Source organism: Lipophrys pholis, assembly GCF_963383615.2.
Source record: "Lipophrys pholis genome assembly, chromosome: 14".
NCBI classification, from domain to species: domain Eukaryota; kingdom Metazoa; phylum Chordata; class Actinopteri; order Blenniiformes; family Blenniidae; genus Lipophrys; species Lipophrys pholis.
Genome location: NC_137633.1, coordinates 27,645,226 through 27,667,398, shown reverse-complemented (window position 1 = coordinate 27,667,398; position 22,173 = coordinate 27,645,226). Strand labels below are relative to the sequence as shown.

The window sequence follows — 22,173 nt, the reverse complement described above, 5'->3', positions numbered from 1 at the left end:
GTCCCGAGCTGCTGTAACCTGAAAGCTCTTCTTCTAAGAAGCACTTCATGTCTCTTTTCACATCACGTGGAAGATTTCTTTAAAAAAACCAAATCTGCTGTTGGTCGGTGATTCCTCCTCCTCCTCCTCCTCCTCCTCCTCCTCCTCCTCCTCCTCTTCCTCCTCTTCCTCCTCGTATTATTAAACCACACGGTTCAATCCAGCGCCGCTCACTTTGTTTTGTGCAGCATGATTTTTGAGGATTACCTCATTAAAGCTGATGACTCAAATGATCTCTGAGAGAGTCCCGGTGGAATCACCAGCGCCTTCGCTGACTCATCATTTTCTCATCTGAATGTGTCATTGTGCTCAACATGCTGCAGAATTAAAGAACAGTCAGATTTCGTGTCGCCTCAGGCTTTTCGTGCTGTGGCATTCTTCTGCGGTCGGACTTAATTAGCAAAGCGCTTCAGAGCAGAAGACGAAAACCAACACTGACGCCAACTTCAAGACATCGAAGGCATCATGAAACTAATGTCCAGGCGATCAGAAATAGAGTTTTAAAAGCATAGACATGTCATTGAAACGCTCAAAATCTTTTTGTTAGTGCTGTCAATCGTTTAAAATGTATCATAATTTCCTGTAATTAATCAGAATTAATCGCACTTTATCCACTCAAGACTGAAGCTTTAATGGATATTTATTGATGGAAAATCGTGAAATTAATTCACAAAATGGTGGAGCACAGCCGTGTTCTTATTGTGAACCTATTACATGAACAAAGTTGCAATAATATCCTGTAATACGCACGCACGCACGCACGCACGCACGCACGCACGCACGCACGCACACACACACACACACACACACACACACACACACACACACACGGGAGAGAGCAAGGGAAAGAGAGAGACGGAGGAGAAATTAATAATTTACCTGCAGGTTTCCAGTATTTCCTCCAGCTTTAGCAGTTTGGTGGCTCCTGGTCAGCCAACATGGCAACCTGCTGTTCAGCTGCACAGAATTGCTTCTGTGATCGTTAAGTTTGGATTTACAAGGTGTGCAAATGACTTTCGCTTTCTGTCAGGCAACTTTTTAAAGTGAAACTTTTCGTCTAATATTCCGTCCCCCATCGTTACGAGATATTCTGCTGCTCTGCAGCCGCGTGGCTCGGTGTGGCTGCTCATTGGGAGCGTGAGCTGGGATTAGACCGTCGTGAGACAGGACAGTTTTACTGCTGATGATGTGTTGTTGGATTAGTAATCCTGCTGCTCATGTGACAAAAGGTTAGGGAGTAAAGAAAACCTTGAAGTAAACAAAACCGTGTTAATCACGTAAATGTTTTGGAACAAGTTCAAAGCTTTAAATTAATCCCCACAATTGAGGCATTCATTCTGACAGCACTCGTTCACAAGCCGACCTCAGTGGTGAGCAGGGGATGGAGACGAGGTTTTGAACCGGCAGTTTGCTCCACCAGATGATCCACTGTGTCAGCAAGTAACGACAAAAAACTGAAAATGTAAGAAATGTTTCAGGTTGGAAGAGTTTTTAACTTTTAATTCCAGAGTCTAAGTGTTTAGCCAGAGTTGTCAAAATGTATTATTTTGGCCCTTTCACGTTGGGATTTTAAGTGAAAACACAAAACGTTCAAAACGTTTAAATGTCAACGGTGCTCGGAGTTGAAAATTGGTTCATTTCTTCCCATCTGGGATTCTTCCTATTCATCAAACTAACATTTGGTTACTTATAAATGGAAAAGTTTTCAAGGTAAAAGGTCCAGTCCAGTAACATGTGGGCGCATCGTTGGTTCAGTTAAACGTATGACGATCCGACTCCGACGCCTCTTCTGCATCAGACGGCAACATGGCTGCTGTGAACTAAAACCTCCTGTTTGGATTCATCACATCAGACTTCCTCCTGCAAACTTCTCATCTGACGCGTCGCCAGATTGGCAACCGTTGGCTGGGCTCAGGAAGCCAGTGCAGCGCCGCACACACGACTTGTCAGTTCCTCCACTAACACTCAGCTGGGTTTTAGCTTCCAAACTAAAGTTTTCAGTTCTGACATGCAGGTGGTGGGAACAGTTGTTAATGGTGATCCTCTGGTTTATTAATGGTGATCCTCTGGTTTATTAATGGTGATCCTCTGGTTTATTGTTTCCCTCAGTCTCAGCTGCTCACTACTCAACATAGAGGCTTCAGGACTGTGATTGAACAAATAACCTTCGTCTGGTTCGAGTTGTTATCTTACATTTAATCGTGCACAAACGTGATCGTATACTTAGAGAAGCTGATCTACAAACTGGAGGCAGTTTGCATTTGACAGATGTCTAAAATACCTGGCAGTATTGATGTGTTTTCTTGAGTATTAAATATTGACCATGTCTCCCAGATCAAGTAGAATACTGCGATGAAGGTTAAAGTCCAGCCTGCTATGTGAGTCAGTTTACAGTTTTTCCTCAGCTGACTCCACGTGACTCTTATTTGTTGACTTTAGTCACAATTTTACCCCAAAACTTGTACTTTTTGTGGATCTCATCTTTCTATTTTGTGAACTTCAAGTGGACTTGCTGGTGGAGGAAGTGCTCAAACGTGTTACATCAGTCTAACTTCACATCTTCGTGCTTAAAGAATCACATGTAGTTTCCAGCAAAACAAGCATGTGAAGACTGAAGTGCACGTGATATCTCCCGTGGTGTTTGTACTGAATCCCAGTAGATCGTCCTGCAGTGTTTGGTGTCGACTTTACTCTATCTGCAGACATTTACAGTCAAACTATTTACATTTTGTACATTTTGTCACAGTCTGCTGGGGAAGCATCCTGATGTGAAGGAGATATTGTATTGATTCAGATAATAAATACATAGATCAGAGGATGGGACTTCCCCCACTCCTGCAGGCAAATACCATGGCACTTCCAGAGAAACACAATCGCTTCTGTGGGACAAAACCCAAAACGGAGTGAAAAGCTCACATGACCAGGCTTCTGCATCACGTTCATGAAGCTCACGACTTTAACCCCTTAACAGCCACAATACAATATATACATGATCCGTCCATGACTATCATATGATTTAAGTGATTTACTGAACATTGCTGCTGGATTCTTTTACTCTCTTTACTCTGGAAAGCATTTTTCCTTCCAGTCTTTTCACCTGATTAATGATTTGAACTCAAAAGAATCATAATATTACTGTGTTGGAGCCTCTTGCCGGCCTCATGTTAGACACCCTTGCTTCAATGTAGTTGCTTGAATACTGTAGAAATGTTTGACCGGGCAGACTCACCTCTCATATCTTTTCCCGTGTTGTGACGTCTCGGAGATTAAATCTGCACAAGAGTTTTAGGAGAAGTGATTCTCAGCTATGAACACATGAATGGAAGTGGGTTAGACTGACGTTAATGCTCATAAAAGCTTTAAAAATCTGGAGTGCTGACCGACTTTAAAAACATGAATATTTGGCTCAGATCACATGTTGACCTTTAATCCCAGAGTTTGATCACCGGCTCCTTTGGTGCCCTTGAGCAAGGCATTAAACTCTCATCACCTTAAGTGTTTGTATGGATGAATGTGACTGAGTGTGAAAATCTTTTCAGGTCCTTTAAAGCAGGACAAACACATTCATTAACAAAAATACATCTGGAAGTAGGAAAAGTTCAAATGACAAGACATTGATTTGTTTGATACTTAAATCCTTTCATGCAATTTCACAATTATTTTTATTTTTGAAAGTGAGTTTTATTCACATTAGTGTGAATAGTCTTCCTCATGTGCATCAGTTGCTAGAAATGATTGTTGTGTTTTGAGCTATATAAATAAAGTTGAATTAAATTTAATTTAATTAAATTTGATAAAATCTTTAAGGAAAAACACCTTTTATTGACAATCTTTAAATTTTAAAAGATGTCATCAAAGGTCAGAAGCTCTGCTTTTAAAACATATATTTTGAGCGTTTGGTGCAGTTTGAAGGGTTTAGATCACGAATTAGTTTAAAAATATTTATTTAAAAAAAACAAAAAACATTATCTCATCACTATTTTTTCATTATATAAAACTTTGCTTGCATATTTTTTTAAAAGCCCAATTAATGTTTTTACAAACTTGCTAATAAACAATTTAGAAGGTAGAGCAGGAGACTCTCAGTCTCAAGGTAGAGGGTTCATGTCCCACGCCGGCGCCACCTTCCTGTGGGCTCTCCACCTTCCTGTGGGCTCTCCACCTGTCTGTGGGCTCTCCACCTTCCTGTGGGCTCTCCACCTTCCTGTGGGCTCTCCACCTGCAGGAAGGTTCTTAATGGGTCAATGTGATCTGGGTGACGGTGCTCAGACTGACACCACCACCACCCGGGAACAGAGAAGAGGGAGAAGATGGAGGGGTGTTCCCCAACATATTGTTTAAAATGGAAAAAAAGACCAAGAATATTATTTTTGTTTTTTAAAGCTTGTTATATCCAGAAAATGAAAAAACAAAACAAAATACTTTTATTCATTTTTTGTTTTTATTTTAAGTTAAAAAACAAAAATTAAAAAAGAATTAAAAGTCCCAACATAGTCTGACATGAAACTTTGAAAAAACAAAAATAGAACACACGTTTTTCATAAAAATTTGTTGTCTTCAGTTTGAAAAATATATTTTATTTGTGTTTTTGGTTTATTTGTTTAAAAGAGCCGAACAATATTGTCCTCTTTAGAAGAGATGAACTGGATTTTGGAGGTTGGACTTAGCGTCTGTTCCCTGCTGCAGCAGATCTAACCTCCCCTCTCTCCGCAGTGTAAAGACTTCTTCAGAGCCGGCCGGGGGATTTACGAGGACTTGCGCCGCCGACTGCCTTTCTACCCCTCTGACTTCACAGACGGTAGGCCGGACCTGCTCTGCTCTCCCCGCTGGCAGCTCCTCGTCTGTCTGCTCACATTCATCTGTGTCACATCCAGGGTCGCCCCTCTCCACCAAATCACTGTTTTCCATATCTCACTGCATCTGCCATACGGATCCCCGTGGTGTGCATTATTATTGTAATTTCCCTCCGTCATCAGGAAGGAGCGCCGCCGCCGGACCTTCCCATCGCAGTCGCAGCAGGCTGCTGCTTTTATTGACTCATCAAATCATACTCTTTATCAACAAATGTGCGGGAGGCTTTTCCTTCCCCAGCACACATGTTACGTGACCTTCACTCCATTTCTCTTCACGTGGGAGATAAACACCGGCTGCGTTCAGCTCGCTTTAAAGCAGATATGCCTGTTATTCTTGGAAGTAGTTGTTTTAAAGTGGTCGGGATTGCTTAATGGCAGACTGGGAGTGTTGGAGGCCGTCCTCCAGCCGGGGCTGTGACCACATCAGGAAGTTTCAGTCTTGTGAGGGTCAGCAGATAATCATCATCTGATGAAGGTCACAGGACCAGAATCACTCTCATCACATTAGAGCCCAATTAAAGTGTTTTACTCCAAAATGAGTTATCCATCATCGGGATAACTGCTCTTACCAAGTGATGGATGGCACAAAACTTAAAGAGATTACTCATATTTGTGAGAGGCCGGGTGGCGGCCGGCGCTGTAAGCAGCTTGAGGATGAACTCGATGTTCCATAATGTGAAGCACTGAATGATGAACTCCACTAATGTTTCTGTCGTCCTGGAATTAAAGTGTTGAGCCTCCTCCGCTCCATTAGGAGGTGAATATGACTCATGTGTTTGTGTTTGTCTCCCCTCAGGTATCGTTGGCAGTAATAAAACCCTGCTGAAGTACATGACCACAGCCATCTTCCTCTACATCGCCATCCTCCTCCCCGCCATCGCGTTCGGCTCGCTCAACGACGAGAGCACTCGTGGCGAGATCGGTGAGGAACGCAGACACGTGAAGCCGCTCGACTCCTCTGAAAGCTTCTGTTTTTCCCCAGCACACAGAAACCATCTTTATTTAACACAGGGCTTTTTTCTTTTATTAATTCAACACATGCAAACACAGGTCTGATACTTCAGGCTCAGAACGCAGCAGAGTTCTGCCGGCTCGTCGCCCTTCAGCACAGTACATGTTTTCATTTAATACCAGGCAGCTGCATCGAGCAGCATCGGCTTGTTTGGACTCCAGCTGATCAAATCTTACTTGATTTTTGACATAGACCTAAAATTATTTCAGTATTTTACAGAAGATTCCAGGAAGTGAGGTGTTATATTTCAGTGTGTTTGGAGCAAAGAGCAGAAACAGGAAGAATCCGAGGGTCAGGCGGCACCGCTTTTAAAATCTCTTTCAGTTGTTGAGAAGAACAAATCCTAAACAGAAATAAGTGGAGGATGCAACTGAATTTGTTATGAAAGCACATATATTTAGTTTAGTATTAGTGTAATGAGATAAAACAGTGCAAAACCATTGATAACCATGAATTATGACAGACTGTATGTAAAAACTATCTAGAAGTTTGAGGTTAAAATTGTTTATCAAGCAACAAAAAATACCTTTTTTGGGTTCGATTCCCAATAGTCTTTAACAATCATGTTTTTTAATGTAGAAAACTTCAAAATGTACGGATGCACCGGTACCGATACCAGTATCTGGTCGGATAAAGAGCAAAGTACTCGTGAAAGCTCACCCGATACAAACCGGCAAGTATTAAAATGGATTTCTTGTAAATAACGATTTTCACCTGCTCGAGCAGTCCCAAAGCACTTTACATCGTGAGTCACATTCACCCGTTCACACACCAAAGTGACGTCATGCGTCGGCAACGTCAGCAGCAGGGAGACGAGAGTGTGAACGATGTCGGCTGTTTGGAGATTCTTTAATATTAATGAGAACGACAAAAGTAAGACGGACTGTAAATTAAGTTTGGACAAAATATCAAGAGGAGAAAGAAAGATGGTTTGTACAACACCAGCAACTTCATCACCACAACTTCATCTTCAGCAACTTCATCACCACAACTTCATCTTCAGCAACTTCATCGCCAGCAGAGGTAGTCCGATGTTGCTCGTGAGTTTAACTGCTCTCCACGTGACTGCAAGCCATGCTACATGCTACATGCTACATGCAAAAGGGTTTCAGGCTCACACACAAGCCATGCTACATGCTACATGCTACATGCAAAAGGGTTTCAGGCTCACACACAAGCAATGCTACATGCTATATGCTACATGCAAAAGGGTTTCAGGCTCACACACAAGCAATGCTACATGCTAAATATGATTAAAGTAACTGATACTCTCATTCCCAGCAGCTCGGTCCCTCGTAGCGTCTCTTTCCACTCTGCACTATGCTAATGTAGATTGTGAGGCTAGTGGAGGTGACGTAGTGTTGATACAGACTGTTGAAGGTGACGTAGCATTGACAGACTCTTGGAGGTGACATATCGTCGACACAGACTGTTGAAGGTGATGTAGTGTCGGCACAGACTGGTAGAGGTGACGTAGCACTGACAGACTGGTGGAGGTGACGTGTTAATGACAGACTGCTGAAGTTGACGTAGTGTCGACACAGAGACTGGTGGAGGTGATGTAGCGTCGACAGAGACTGTTGGAGGTGACGAAGCATCAATACAGAGACTGGTGGAGGTGATGTAGTGTCGACACAGAGACTGGTGGAGGTCACTTAGCATCAACACAGACTGGTGGATGTGACGTAGCGCCGACACAGACTGGTGGAGGTGATGTTGAAGTTGACGTAGCGTCGGCACAAAGTGGTAGAGGTGATGCAGTGTTGACACAGAGACTGGTGGAGGTGATGTAGCGTCGACAGCGACTGTTGGAGGTGACGTAGCATCAATACAGAGACTGGTGGAGGTGACGTAGCTTCGACACAGACTGGTGGAGGGGATGTAGTGTCAACATAGAGACTGATAGAAGTGACGTAGCATCGACACAGACTGATAGAGGTGACGTAGCGTCGACACAGACTGGTGGAGGTGACGTAGCGTCGACACCGACTGATGGATTTGATTTAGCGTCGACACAGACTGGTGGAGCTGGTTCGTGGCAACACATAGCGTTCAAATATAATTTGCATATGGAGGAGGAATTACATTTTATGGCATCTAATAAGTACTGAGTATCAGCAAGTAACTAAAGGTCAGTACTCATCCTTGTTAAAAGTGCTATCGGTGCGTCCTCATGAGAAAGTCCAACATTTAACTAAAAAGTTCTGCTTGGTTTGAATCAAATAAAGAGTTCAGGAGGACAAATGTGCTTCAAGCTCTTTATAGAGTCATTGGTTAGATTTTACTCTAGTAATTTTAATTGACATTAGAAGTCGAAGACGTTAATAAAGAACATTTAAAAATACTCAGACTGTAATTAAGACTCACTCAACAATCTGAAACTTTCCACTTTGCCTGAAACATTAAAGTTTGATAAACTTGTTTTTAACCGTCTCTCTGCAGCGTTCTGAGTCTGCTCATCCATATGGAAATGTCCCCTAATCTCCTTATATATACACACACACACACACACACACACACACACACACACACACACACACACACACACGCACACACACACAGATATATATATATCTGTGTGGACTTTTTACTTCTCAAAACTGAAACTCACAATCACCTCATATGTGTTTGTAATATCTAAAATACATTATATAATGCAATAAATAATCATCAGACTGTAGACAAACTAATTTCAAATGCACTTTACTGATTATTGGAGAATAAAACTGAGAACACTTTTTCTACTTTGGCTAAAAGACGATAATAAATAAATCCACAAGCATCCTCCAGATACAGTAATGGTATTATTTTCCATTTATTAGCATATAGTAGCTTATTTACTCTTTAGACACGAGGGAAAAATTTGCATCAATTTCAAAATGTGTTTGTCTGCATTATAAATGTGAATCCACTCGCCAGAGATTCGTCCGACTCTTTAACTATTTACTTCCCAAAGGAGTTGTGAACCAAAATAGTAAATACTTTAAACAAAACTAGTGAATTAAAATAAGTAATAATCATTTAAAGCTTTAAATTTTGTGACTCAGATTTTATACGTTCTTTTATAAAGCAGTGTTCATGTTGTGTTATTTTGGCATGTTTTCGGCCTGTAAGTGAAAAAGTGACATTGATTTCCATATTTGAGCAGAGGGGGCGTGGTCCAGGCTTGATCGGCGTTTTCACTAAATAATAGACAGAAGTTTGTTACAAACCAACAATTCAAGGTAAATTGTACGGTGAAGAGTGATTACACACAGCTGTGTACATCAGGTGGCCCAGACGCTGTTTACAAGACAACGTTTCAGGTTCAAATCCTTCGTTCCTGCATTTTCATTTCGGAAAAGCTTCACGTTTCCATGGCAACATTTTGAAAACGATGTTCATTTCCACGACAACAGGAGAAACACTAAAAACAATGCAGTTTGCCTTTAAGCAGTTTTATTTTGACAGTCACCATAATAACAATCCAACTTAGTACTTTTATTTTGATGGTCACCGTAATAACAATCCAACTTGGTACTTTTATTTTGACGGTCACCGTAATAACAATCCAACTTGGTGGTCTGTCCACTAGAATGTCTGAGTTCTCCCAGTGTTCATGCTTTGAGCTCATTGTTCTCTGCTGTTTGTGTGTGTGTGTGTGTGTGTGTGTGTGTGTGTGTGTGTGTGTGTGTGTGTGTGTGTGTGTGTGTGTGTGTGTGTGTGTGTGTGTGTGTGTGTGTGTGTGTGTGTGTGTGTGTGTGTGTGTGTGTGTGTGTGTGTGTGTGTGTGTGTGGTTTCAGTACAACAAACAAAGCACCAACTAGTGGATCAACATGCGAACTACATCATTTTCAGCGTCCGTGCTGTTGCCGTGGAATCGCGAAAGTTTTCTGAAACCCAAAAAAAAGATGTGTTTTTGCTTGAAACGTCGTCATGGAAACGGGTCTTTAGACTCAGTGAAACCAGTCGTTCTCTCTGCTGCTTGTGTTTCCAGTTATTCTCATTCTTCAGTTTTTTATCATCAAGGTGCAATTTGTGATCAAAGTAGAGCCGATGTCAATAAAATGGAGAAACAAATCATATAATCTCATTGACACATACAGATTAGAAATATTTTGTTTATTATTCTAAGAAAGACAAATTAAGATAATCAGTGAAACACAGTTTGTATAAAGACTCTAGTTGGTACCTTTCATTAAATGTATTTTCATTACAGGAAGTTACATCCTTTAATTTAGTGTCGTTCCAAAGAAAATTCATTGAATTTTCCACCTGTGAAGCCGTGAAATACAAAGCAGGGATGTGAAGGTCTGAATCCAAATCACATGTTTCCTGGAATAGCAGTGTGATAATCTGACAGTAATCCATTCATCCCATACATTTGACCACTTTACTCCTTCTCTTTGCACCTTGTCTGGTCACTTTTTGATCTTTTTATTGCGTTGGAATCAACGATGAGACGAGGTGGAGCAAGTCCCTCGAGGAGCTGAGATCAACATTGATTATTCTGTTTTGGTTGTTTCCATCTGGCTGGTGGTTCCATGTTGTAGTCGTTAACGCTGCCTGTCTTCAGCCTTTCACATGACTGAGGACGTCAACCTGCCTCTCTCTCTCTCTCTCTCTCTCTCTCTCTCTCTCTCTCTCTCTCTCTCTCTCTCTCTCTCTCTCTCTCTCTCTCTCTCCCCGTCCAGATGTGAGGAAGACCATCATCGGCCAGAGCATAGGCGGCGTCATCTACTCGCTGTTTGCTGGCTCCCCTCTCGTCATCCCTCTCACCACAGCTCCTCTCGCCATCTTCATCAGCGGTAGGCTTCCCCTCGCTCCCGCCACGCGCCTCCTGCTGACGGAGGCTTTAAAGAGGCGTCCGGGGGGCCGGCGCAGTAGTCAGAAGATTCCATCAGAGGAGAGGACGTGTTGGGTCCTCCTCTGCTGCCGTTCAGAGGGAAACAGTGGAGTAATTAGGCTGTTTGTGCCTCTAATGAGCACAAAGCAGAGAAAGCTGAGGTTCTCTCCCTGGCGGTGTTACGTCATGTTTGGTTTCAGGGCTTTTGGGTCTGAACAGGTTCATACTGGGTTCAGAGCCACGCAAACAAATGGTCGTCTGGTTTCAAGCCGTCAGCAGCATTTCCTGGCTTGAAAGTGATGTTGATGGTTTGAAACTGCGTAATGGATGCTGAGATGGAGTTGAAATACTTTGTTGTTTGTGATGGTTGAAGTGGATACACAGATTATCGTAGGAGTGATTAGAGACGGTGAAATTTACTTAATGTACACACAACTCTAAATGGTTACAATTTCAACTAATCCATCATTTTGCCTGTTTTATGTTTGGAATTTTTCCTTTATTTAAAGCTGCACTGCATAAAATCTAAGCCATGCCGCTTCTGAACACTGGGGGGCAGTGTTGAGTCAAGTCTTTTTTTTGCTCTTCTTTTTGGTTATTTTTGGGAAATGGTGGGTGAAGTCAGGTTGTCTGTTAACATGACCAAACAACTCAGATTACTGGGCGTCATCAGATAGTTGTAAACCCCTGATCTGATGCTTTTACAGGAACTCTTGTTTTCATGTTTTGGTTTTATTTAGTGACGTAAAACTTACAACATTTTGTCGTCTAATAAATTGAAAATGTATATCCAGTAAAACATTCTGTTCACTAAGAAAAAAATGTGTGATTTCCACTTCTGACATCAATGTGTAGTTCATTAAAGTTATTAATAAGTGTATTATATAAGTATTTAAGTGTTGTATTCAGTACATGTGGTGTAATCTGTGTTGACCTCAGTGATTCGTGGAATATGTGACGACTACAATCTGGATTTCCCGGCTTTTTACGCCTGCATTGGTCTGTGGAACTGCCTGTTCCTCATCCTGGGAGGAATCTTCAACCTCAGCCTGCTCATGAAGCTCTTCAAGAGGTGACACACACACACACACACACACACACACACACACACACACACACACACACACACACACACACACACACACACACACACACACACACGGACACACACACGCACATACACACACACACACACGGGCACGCACGCACACACACACACACGCACACACACACGGACACGCACACACACACACGCACACACACACGGACACGCGCACACACACACACACACACACACACACACACACACGGACACGCACACACACACACACGCACACACACACGCACACACACACACACACACACACACACACACACAGATTGATCTGACTTTAATTGTTTTCATCTCAGTATAATCCAGTTTATTGAATCAGTTCTTCAGTTTTTTTTTCTCTGTCGAATTGAAAAGTGTGTTAAAACTCAGCGGCGCTCTGCAGACCAGCGTTTCCAACAAAAAACACTTTTTTTTAAAGAAAACCTGGTCGATTGTGAGTGAAAGCTTTTCACACACATTTCCTTCTTTATCTTGTCTTCTGGTTTTTCTTTCTCGGCTCCTTTTGGTCAAAATTACAAAGAATCTGCTGGGACTGATGGGTAACTTCAATCCAAATTACTGTTTAATCCCTCAATTTTTAGGATGAAATATTATTTATATTCTATGTTTAATCTCATTTTTCAGATTATAGAGCATCTTCCTCCACTAACATGCAGATTATAGAGACTCTTCCTCTCATTAACTGTAGTAACTCAAACCGACCAATCCCTCACTAGGATCTTATTTTTGAATTTCAATGGTCATTAGTAGAAAATGTAATTTAATGTATAGGTGGTTACTTCAGCTAATGCTGACGGTAAATTAGGATTCTGTGACAACAGGGTGAGACGCTCATAAAACTATTGCAAAATTTCCAAAGAAATGAGTTAACTACTGTATTTTCTGGACAACAGCTGTCTGGTTGCACTTTGAATTCTGCTGCATTCATTGTTTTTCAGGCTTTGGTTGTTTTGAAGAGATTCTTCCTGCTCTGTCAGTTAAATTCACTGGTAATAGAGGATCATCTTGGTACTTTAGCAGCTTTCTGTGGTCACACAGAGACATCTCGTGGTCACAGAGGATATTTACTGTATATTTTGATATATACTGTAAAGAGCATGACCAGCAGTGGTGGCTGGTGATAAATTGTGGGCTGGTACCCCCCCCCCCATGAAACATTTAAACGGCTATTGAACAGAGACACTTATTAAGACTATTATATTAACATACTTCTAAACAAATATTAGCAGAAGCTTCATTAATCCCTTTTAGAAAAGGAATGTGTTTTAGGGCTGGTTTACTGGAAGTGACAGTTAGTCTGAGTTTAGGGAAAACAAAACATATATCAGGTATATTTTCAAACAACACATCAATTCCTCTCTCTTGAAAAAACCCTAAAAAAAATAACGATACTGGAGAAAGTTGAACCTGTCCTGTCCAGAGACTCACCGCTTGTTGTCTTCATCTCAGCATCTCATAGAAACACCAGAACAAACCAGAACGGACTTTAAGCCAATCACAGAGCAGCTCTGGCCGGGGGCCATTTAAAAAGGCCCCAAGGCTCAGACATGAAACGAGCTGATTGGTTTAGTTTCCTGTCTGTCACACACACACACACACACACACACACACACACACACACACACACACACACACACACACACACACACACACACACACACACACACACACACACACACACACACACACACACACACTATTAGAGAGAGAGAGAAATCAAGAATTCCTCTCTTTTATTGGAGATATCTGTAGAAAATGAAGTGAATACAGTTCAGGGCCCATTGTTAGTTGTATAATAATAATAAAAAAACATTTGTCTTGCTCCCACCACGGGGGGGGGCGCCCCGGCGCCCCGGCGCCCTCTATTGATTAGCCGCCACTGATGACCAGTCATATAACTAAACAGCCTGCGACTTATAGACCAGAAAGTACAAATTGTAATAACGTGCTAATGGTCTGTGCCCTCTGTGTTTTGCAGGTCGACAGAGGAGGTCATCGCCCTCTTCATCTCCATTGCGTTTGTGGTGGACGCTGTGAAAGGCACGGTGAAGAGTACGTTCACTTTCTCTCCTCTTTGTTCAGTCTGCGGCTTGTTTACATCGTTTACGTTGCGACTCATCGGGACGCTCGCGCCGTCCAACGTGGCCGATAAAATGTGATTTAAGTTTGAGCAAGACGGCCTCTGCAAACTCTGAGAAGACGACGACGCTGCAGTCTGCATACAATAAGCTGTCATAACGGGGATTAAGATTTAAGCGAGCTGCTTCTTAATTATCATGGATGAACGGAAGAGTCTGACTGAGAGTCATAAGATCTCCACTAATCATTTAGTGCTTGTAATTAAAAGCTGCAGAGTGGTGTTTTTCCCGCTCTTATTGTCCTTCAGCCGACGAGAAAATGAGCGCCTGTTGAAGAACAAACCATATTTCTTAATCTGAGCATGAAGCCTGATAGAATTCCCTCATATTGTCAGTAGTGGATTTTTTAAAAGTTGTATTATTAGTTTTTGAGTCACAGTGTTGGTTCAGCAGACTTGAGGAGATACTGCTTACTAGATTAATCAGTCCAGATTTGCCTCCCAGCCTGCAGCCACATTAAACCACCTCAGCCCCCACCGCACCTCGTCCCAGTACATCTTAAATACATTACGCAATTCGTCTTCCCAAAAACGAGATGACGATAGCAGAATGTCATTTATTCTGTGTTTCGGAGATTGCCACTGCACTGGTTCAATTTTCAGAAACCATTTGTAGAAATGCGCTCGCAGCTCAGAGGCCATTACCATAACATTAACTTTTGCCATTTTGTTGACACTTTCCATCCAAAATGTTTTCCACTAACGTGACGGGACACACTTCCTGGTGTTTGTACCGTCGTCCTCAACAACTTCTCCCCTGCATACCTTCTTCCTGAGGAGCACGCAGTGAGAGTGATGATAGGAAGTTAATAATGCTCTTTGACTTCACGCTGCAGTCGGTGGGTTGTTGACGCTGTGGTTGTCACGTCACGTAGCAGCTTGTGTTAACAGCTAAAAGCTAAACTCATCCAGTGTGTGTTTCCAGACATGCAGCAGAACCTGAAACAAGATGTCTCCCATACGTCTTTACAAACAGTTTGGCAGTAAGACAGGATTCAGCAGCCAGTGACCCACATGCTAATAGCATTAGCATTGTGTTTGTTAGCAAAGTCGCTAGCAGATCTTTTGGCTGCAGCTTCTCTTTGACATGTTTATGGGTTGAATGTCAGACTTCTGATTGCTTGTTCTATAAGCTTTTGTGATTAACAGTTATCAGGAGCGCAATAACAGGATGAAATACGATAGTTAGTGTTTGTTTTTAAGAAATCATCTTGATATATCGTCTGCAGCCTTTGTATTTATTGTGTTATAGTGCCCTCATTGAAGCCACAGACACAATATCAAGGCCCACACTGACATTCTAATGGACAGACAACCAAGTTGGATTGTTATTTGCCTACAGTGACTGTCAAAATAAAAGTACAAGTCCAGGAGAATATAGACTGGGAGTCATGACACCCTGGAGGAAACTTTGTTCTGATTGTCTCTACTGAGCATGTGCAGAACTACTAGTTACTACGGCCGTGGTGACCATGAGCTTTAGCAGCATTTCAGAAAAGTTTCATTTTCACAACGACAGAGTCAGAGTGTCGTTTTAGATGAACACCAAAGGGTTAACCCCAACCCCAACCTTAACCCCAACCCTAACCCCAACCCCAACCCTAACCCCAACCCTAACCCCAACCCTAACCCCAACCCTAACCCCAACCCTAACCCCAACCCCAACCCTAACCCCAACCCTAACCCTAACCCCAACCCTAACCCCAACCCTAACCCCAACCCCAACCCTAACCCCAACCCTAACCCCAACCCCAACCCTAACCCTAACCCTAACCCCAACCCTAACCCACAAGGTGTTTGCGTTTTCACAAGAAAACAGGGCCGAAGACTTCTTAATTGACATCGATGATTCTAGATTGCGAATTGATTTTCATGTCACTTTTATAAGTAGTAACAATAACAACAATAATAATAATAATAATAATACATGTTTTTTTCAGTGCCTTTCAAAACACCCAAGGTCACTGTACAGTGCAATTAAAAACAAGTAAAAAACATATTGGAGCAGACCGACAAAGATTAAAATGAAAAGGTTCATTTACAGAGGTAAGTTTTTAAATGAGATTTAAAAGTGTCTGATATTTGCTGGCAGTGAGTTCCAGAGCTGAGGGCCGAGCAGCTGAAGGCCATGTGGCCCGGAGGGACGATGAGGCTGAGAGAGGAGGCAGATCTGGGGGTGTGGATGTGGAGGAGGTCCTTGAGGTCTGGGGGAGCGAGGTTATGGAGGGCCTTGAATGTCTGGAGTCGGATTCTGAACTGAATGTGTCGCTGAATAGGAAGCCACTGAGTTTGTGAAGAACTGTGGTCATGTGATCGATGGAGGTAGTTCGGCTGATGATTCGGGCTGCAGTAAAGATTACGAAATTCCTGATGACTGAAGTGTGAACAGTCAGAAGAAAAGTTGCACAGCAACAGTTTTCCGGTCAACCAGCAAAGCATGCAGGGAGTTTTTGTTGATAAATTGGGTTTCACTGCAACCGGTAATGCAATCATGTGACCTCGGTGTCGGCCAGAGAGAGGAGCGGAGCCCAGATCACATTAAAGCAACAGCAGTGCCCTTTAATGCATTTATTCTAAGTGTGAACGTGTATGTAATTCCACTGCTTCACTCTTCCTCTTCAACTCATTCCATCTGAGATTATTGTTATTAAATTATTTAGTTTTTTGGGACCTGGAGCGCTGGCATCATGTGTGTGAGCCAGAAGTCCAAAAGCAGGAAGAACAGAGCAGTTTATCTCCTGTTTTACAGCCCAGCTGATTGGATTCAGTGTGGCGCTGTAACTCACATTTATCTCACTGAAGTTTCCTCCAATCGGCACAATTTACAGCCTCTGGCAGCCCAGCCTTTCCATGCAGCCTTTCAGCTCACTGTTAAGCTTTTTTGTCTTTATCCGCACTGGTCACAGCCCGGATGATGGTAATAGTTTTTTGATGGCCATTTGCTGCTGGCTTCAGTCACATTAAAAGATTGAAGAGGTTTCTATGAACAAGATGTTTCTGAGGGTTTCTGCTCTGCATGTTTCTTCCTTCCTCATCATATGAATTTGAGCAAAGATACACAACTATTCATCCCCATTGGGATCAGAATATCTTTATAGGAGGCGACGCACTTCAAATCATAACACCATCTGGCAACCTTCAGTCTTTAAATCAGTTTTGTTGAATCGTGAAAACCAAGTCCAAACTTTTATGCAGATGACACACGACTGTCTTTTACATCTGTTGGTGTGTTTTCATGGTCGCAGCTCACACACTCGGCTCTGCTGCTCATCTCAGTGCATGCTCCTTAGGAATGTGGCACCAATGAAAAGGTTTGTTATTAAATGTTTGCTCAGAGGCCTTGACACTACAAAGAAATGATCAAAAATAGATTTAGTTTTGTTTCATGAAGTGCTCATGCAGATTGTGTGTTTTATGAATATTTATTAGGTGTAAATAACTTGGACTTCAGTAAACTCGAATCATATTCAGTGTCAATTAGTCACATGAAGGATCCAAAAAGTGACAACGGATGACGGGAGAGAACTGAAACCAGGATCTGCTCATCAGATTGTGTCATTTATATACTGAAAAGAAAAGGTTTTTTTTAAATGACAGTTGCGTGTCCCAACAGTGTGGCTGTGATTCCAGTCTTCCACAGGTACTACCACTCCCCGACGCTGGCCAACAGAAGCATGGCCGACTTCCCCGAGAGCCGAGAGCCGCTGGCGGGGAACCGGAGCGAGGTGGTGGCTTCGCTGGCGCTCAGCGCTCTACCTGAGTCGCTCATTCAGTGCTCCCGGGAGCGGCCGGTGCTCTGCCTGCTGCTCATGCTGGGCACGCTGTGGATGGGCTACACCCTCTACCAGTTCAAGAGGAGGTGGGTGCGACACATTCATCACCGGCGGAGCTTTAAATCATGTTGGGACGCGGCCCGGAGCGGGAATACTGCTGAGCAGGGCTTGTCAGGAACTTTCCAGACGCCTCACTTTTCTGTCCCAGCCTGTGATTCAATAAGCATTAATATTCCACTTCTGATTGCTCCCAGTAATCTAATCAAGCTCAGAGCTGGATTTAATTGTGTAAGCAGGAGGAGCGAGGTACTTCAGCAGTGTCAGGATGGCAGCCATTGTCCTTGTCTTGTCCACAGTAATTGTATTCTGGGTTATTTCTCTCTTTCTCTTTTCCTTTCAGTCCGTTTCTTCATGCCAAAGTGAGGGAGGTGCTGTCGGACTGCGCCCTGCCCATCTCGGTGCTCCTCTTCTCCTTCATCGGCTCCTACCTGTTCAGCGACATCGAGCGTGAGTTTCACCTCACGCCTCAGTGGGGAGTTTTCACGTTCACCTCGTAATAATGTTTAATCCATTTATTCTCAATTTTCATGCATAAGAGAAGCGACAACAGGACTTTTTTTGTGAAGTTTCTTATCAGAAATCATAATATTTTTATTTATTTCAAATTATTATAATTCAGAGGTAGATTTTTTAATCCAGTTAAAACATTTAATTTACAGAAAATGTTGAGTTTTTCTGGTAGCTAAAGAAAAAGATAAGGTAAAGATCGAATTTCAAATAGTTCCAAGAGGAATTGCAAATATTTCTCTTTTGGTCATAAAGGTTGCAGACTGCTGTCACGCACGCACGCACGCACGCACACACACACACACACACACACACACACACACACACACACACACACACATACACACACACACACACACACACACACACACACACACACACACACACACACACACACACACACACACACACACACACACACACACACACACACACACACACACATACTCTGCCTCTGTCGGTTCATTGTCTTGGTAAAAGATGAAACTGCCAGTGTAGCCAGAACCATCAAACCTGCCTCCAATAATCACTGGAGCTGCTTCACATCTCACTCACTCACTCACTCACTCACTCACTCACTCACTCACTCACTCACTCACTCACTCACTCACTCACTCACTCACTCACTCACTCACTCACTCACTCACTCACTCACTCACTCACATTACTAGCGAGTCATTGTGAGATTCAACCATCTTTTAAAGGAAAACACTGATTGTTCACATTATTTCCAGGCAGTCCTCCCGTATGTTCACAGCTTTCTTCATAAATTATGAAGTATATATCAGTTGTGCTGCAGCAGGGTTAAGTACGGCAGAAGTGAGTGAAAGAAAGTTCCTGGAGATCCTGGAGTTCCTGGAGTTCCTGGAGATCCTGGAGATCCTGGAGTTTCCAGTCTCTCCGTCTCCAGTGGTGTTTATTTGAAGAGCAGGGCTGAAGCAATCTGGTTTAATGTGACGAGATCACCTGCGCTAAGCGACAACATGCAAATGTTTTGTTTTAAAATGTCACATTTTTTATGTGGTTGTACAAAAGGAAAGGGAACCGAAGCGCCGAAAGACGCAGTGATTTGTCATTTAGTGACACAGCACGGTGCTTTGGAGGTTTTATTTACAGGCAGGAGACTCGAACACTTCCAAACTTGCAGACAGGTTGCCCTCATTCACTGCCTTTATTGTCTTTTAATGTTCTTCAATCGTGGCCAAAAACACATTGGAGATTTTTTGTTTAATCCTCTATTGTTTTGCATGATTTTGAGCCTCCATTCATTGTTGCCAAGGCAGCAGCTGTTCTCCAGAGGTCAACATAGAAGCACAGAGCCGGGAGCCAAACCTCCCGTAAATATAAAGCAAAGTGCCCGGCCAATTTTCTCTTCCTTTACCACCAAAGACAATAACCCCTCAGATAATAGAGCCATTATTGTGTGGTCATTTGTTTTCCTAAATGTTTCCAACTGCTCTTAATTCAGCCGTAAACAAGATCCAGTAGTGAATCACAAACATTTGGAATAAAGCCGTCACTCTGACAGGATCAGTGTGAAAACATGAATCATCACTCTGACAGGGAAAAGAACCTACAGAGTTTTGCACCTCGAGGTCTTGAAGAAATGTGTTCATTGGAGCTGAACGTGTCTCACCAGTGGACGTTTCAGCGTCACGTCAGCCCATCAAAGCATCTGGACGTTGTTTTTCAATTGTTTTCCTCATTTAAAGTTCCCAACCTTTTTTTTGTTTCAGGGATTCAAATTGTCACCTCAGATTTACTGTGATTACAGGAAATATTTTAGTTTTAGCTTATTAAAAGTGGATGTTTGAGGAAAGTAAATAAAACTGAGTTTTCAGAGCCTTGCAGTGGCAGCAACTCTGAATAAACACACACATAAAGCACATTACAGGAGTGTTCAGGAAGATAATAGAACTTTTAGTCTCTACACCTCTGTGGCTGCAGTTTTGTCTTTGAAGAAATTAATTTAGCTAAAAAAAATGATGCTTCAACTTATGGCTTAAACGTCAAAAAGACGTTGGGATGATACTGGAGACGTAAAGGTGTAATAGCAGCATCAAATGATTCCTGGGCATGAACACAGAAAACACCTCGAGGGTCTGGAGTGTCACAGAGGTAGATGAACCAATATAGAAAGTTTAATTCAATTTAGTTTTTTGTTTTTTACCCCTTTCTGTGACCAGTTCCAGTGTTTAAAGTTCACAACCGACCGATCTTCAACGTGGCTCCGTTTGAGCGCCTGTCGGCCATGAACGTGGTGAGCGCCATGGGCCTGGGCTTCCTCCTGGCCCTCCTCATCTTCATCGATCAGAACATCGTCGTCTCGCTCACCAACGCACCAGAGAACAGGTAAACACCCCGGGTAGACACGACCACCCCGGAAACAAGCGCCTGTCTTTCTCTTGTAGAATCTCCTCGTCTCATTATTTCTTTGGTTTTTTTTATTCGTTGCACAAGAGATTTCCTCCTCTTTCATTTTACTTGTGCAAAGATTCGATTCTGTTCTTCTATTTTCCCATTTCTGCTCACGGGCCTGATATGTGACTCCCTGCTCTAAACTGACTTCACACAGTTTCACATACGCTCGTTCGTTGGCGTCTTCCTCATACGGGACTCCGTTGAGAGTGTTTTTTCAGATCGTAATGTGAGTGTGAAAGTAGAAGTTAGAGAGTTTGAAGTGTCTGCTGGAGGCAGACCTGCGGCCGAGCTGCTGCAGAGGAACGCAGCCAGACTCCTGACATCTGAGTCAAACCGTCTGGGCGAGGACGCCCCCAACAAAGCTCCCAGCCAGAACCACCAGGGAGCGTAGAAACAGCGTCGCACCGGCCAATTTACAGCCATCGAGACGCCCCGCAGCCAAAATCTATAACGATGAGATTCCAGGCCGGATCCTCCACGTTTGTTCAGCAGATATTAATTAGATCTAAAAGTCTGAATTCATCTGAGAGCCGACAGGAACAGTTGTAGAATTTTTAAGTAGGAAGTTTTTCTGACTTTTAAATCTTTGTTTTGATTAACTGCTGAAGACAAAAAACACTGTTTGGGATTTGTTTTGCAGCTTTGCAAAAGTTTTCACAAACATAAAAAAATCTTGAACCTTTTTAGTTTTCCGTCAAAAAAGAGTTGCAGTGTTTTGCACTCCTCCCTCACGGTGACAGGACCCCTGGTTCGAGCCCGGGAGGAGTTTGCTTGTTTTTCCTTTGCACAAGTTGGATTTTTTTCACAGACATTGGAGTCTGATTGAGGACTGAGTATGTTTGTTTAATCCGTCTCCAGCTGGGATGAGCTCCACGTTAAGCAGGAGAAAGATGAACGGATGACGGAGAAGTTTCAGTGGAAACACATTTAAAATGAGCCTGAAGCTGTTCGGATTCTGCGGGAGAGGAAGTGAATTGTACAGCAAGGCGCTGACACCAATAAAACCCGCTCAGATTTACACACTGCGGTTCTGGTCTGGGCTGATTTACGGCGTCCTGTGGTTCAAGGGCACGTCGACGGAGCGGAGCGCTCACACCATGAGCAGCCGGCCGCTCGGTCTCTGCAAGATGGCTGCCGCAGCGACTTCACGCAACGTATTTACAGTTTGAGGGTGATGCTGTTACGAAAAACACACACACACACACACACACACACACACACACACACACACACACACACACACACACACACACACACACACACACACACACACACACACACACACACACACACACACACACAGAATGGCAGTGACGTGAGCAGGAAGGGTCTCGGTGGCTCGGTTAAAGGTCGCAGCCGTGCATTTGTTAAAGGTGGAATCTCGTCCTGATTCTGAAGTCGACGGCGTCAAGAGGAAAACGTAACGAGGTGC

The 22,173-nt window shown here is 43.0% G+C and overlaps 1 protein-coding gene across 2 annotated transcripts in view; it reads left to right on the top strand.

The window, feature by feature from the left end:
- The window catches only part of slc4a11 (solute carrier family 4 member 11), a 126,499-nt gene that overhangs the window by 97,550 nt on the left and 6,776 nt on the right, over positions 1 to 22,173 (top strand). For both annotated transcript variants that reach the window (XM_080480041.1, XM_080480040.1), the window contains 8 exons: positions 4,753 to 4,837; positions 5,689 to 5,814; positions 10,578 to 10,691; positions 11,669 to 11,801; positions 13,822 to 13,895; positions 17,611 to 17,839; positions 18,154 to 18,260; positions 20,507 to 20,672. In XM_080480041.1, the coding sequence (XP_080336167.1) occupies positions 4,753 to 4,837; positions 5,689 to 5,814; positions 10,578 to 10,691; positions 11,669 to 11,801; positions 13,822 to 13,895; positions 17,611 to 17,839; positions 18,154 to 18,260; positions 20,507 to 20,672 (1,034 nt within the window). The remainder of the gene's footprint in view (positions 1 to 4,752; positions 4,838 to 5,688; positions 5,815 to 10,577; positions 10,692 to 11,668; positions 11,802 to 13,821; positions 13,896 to 17,610; positions 17,840 to 18,153; positions 18,261 to 20,506; positions 20,673 to 22,173) is intronic.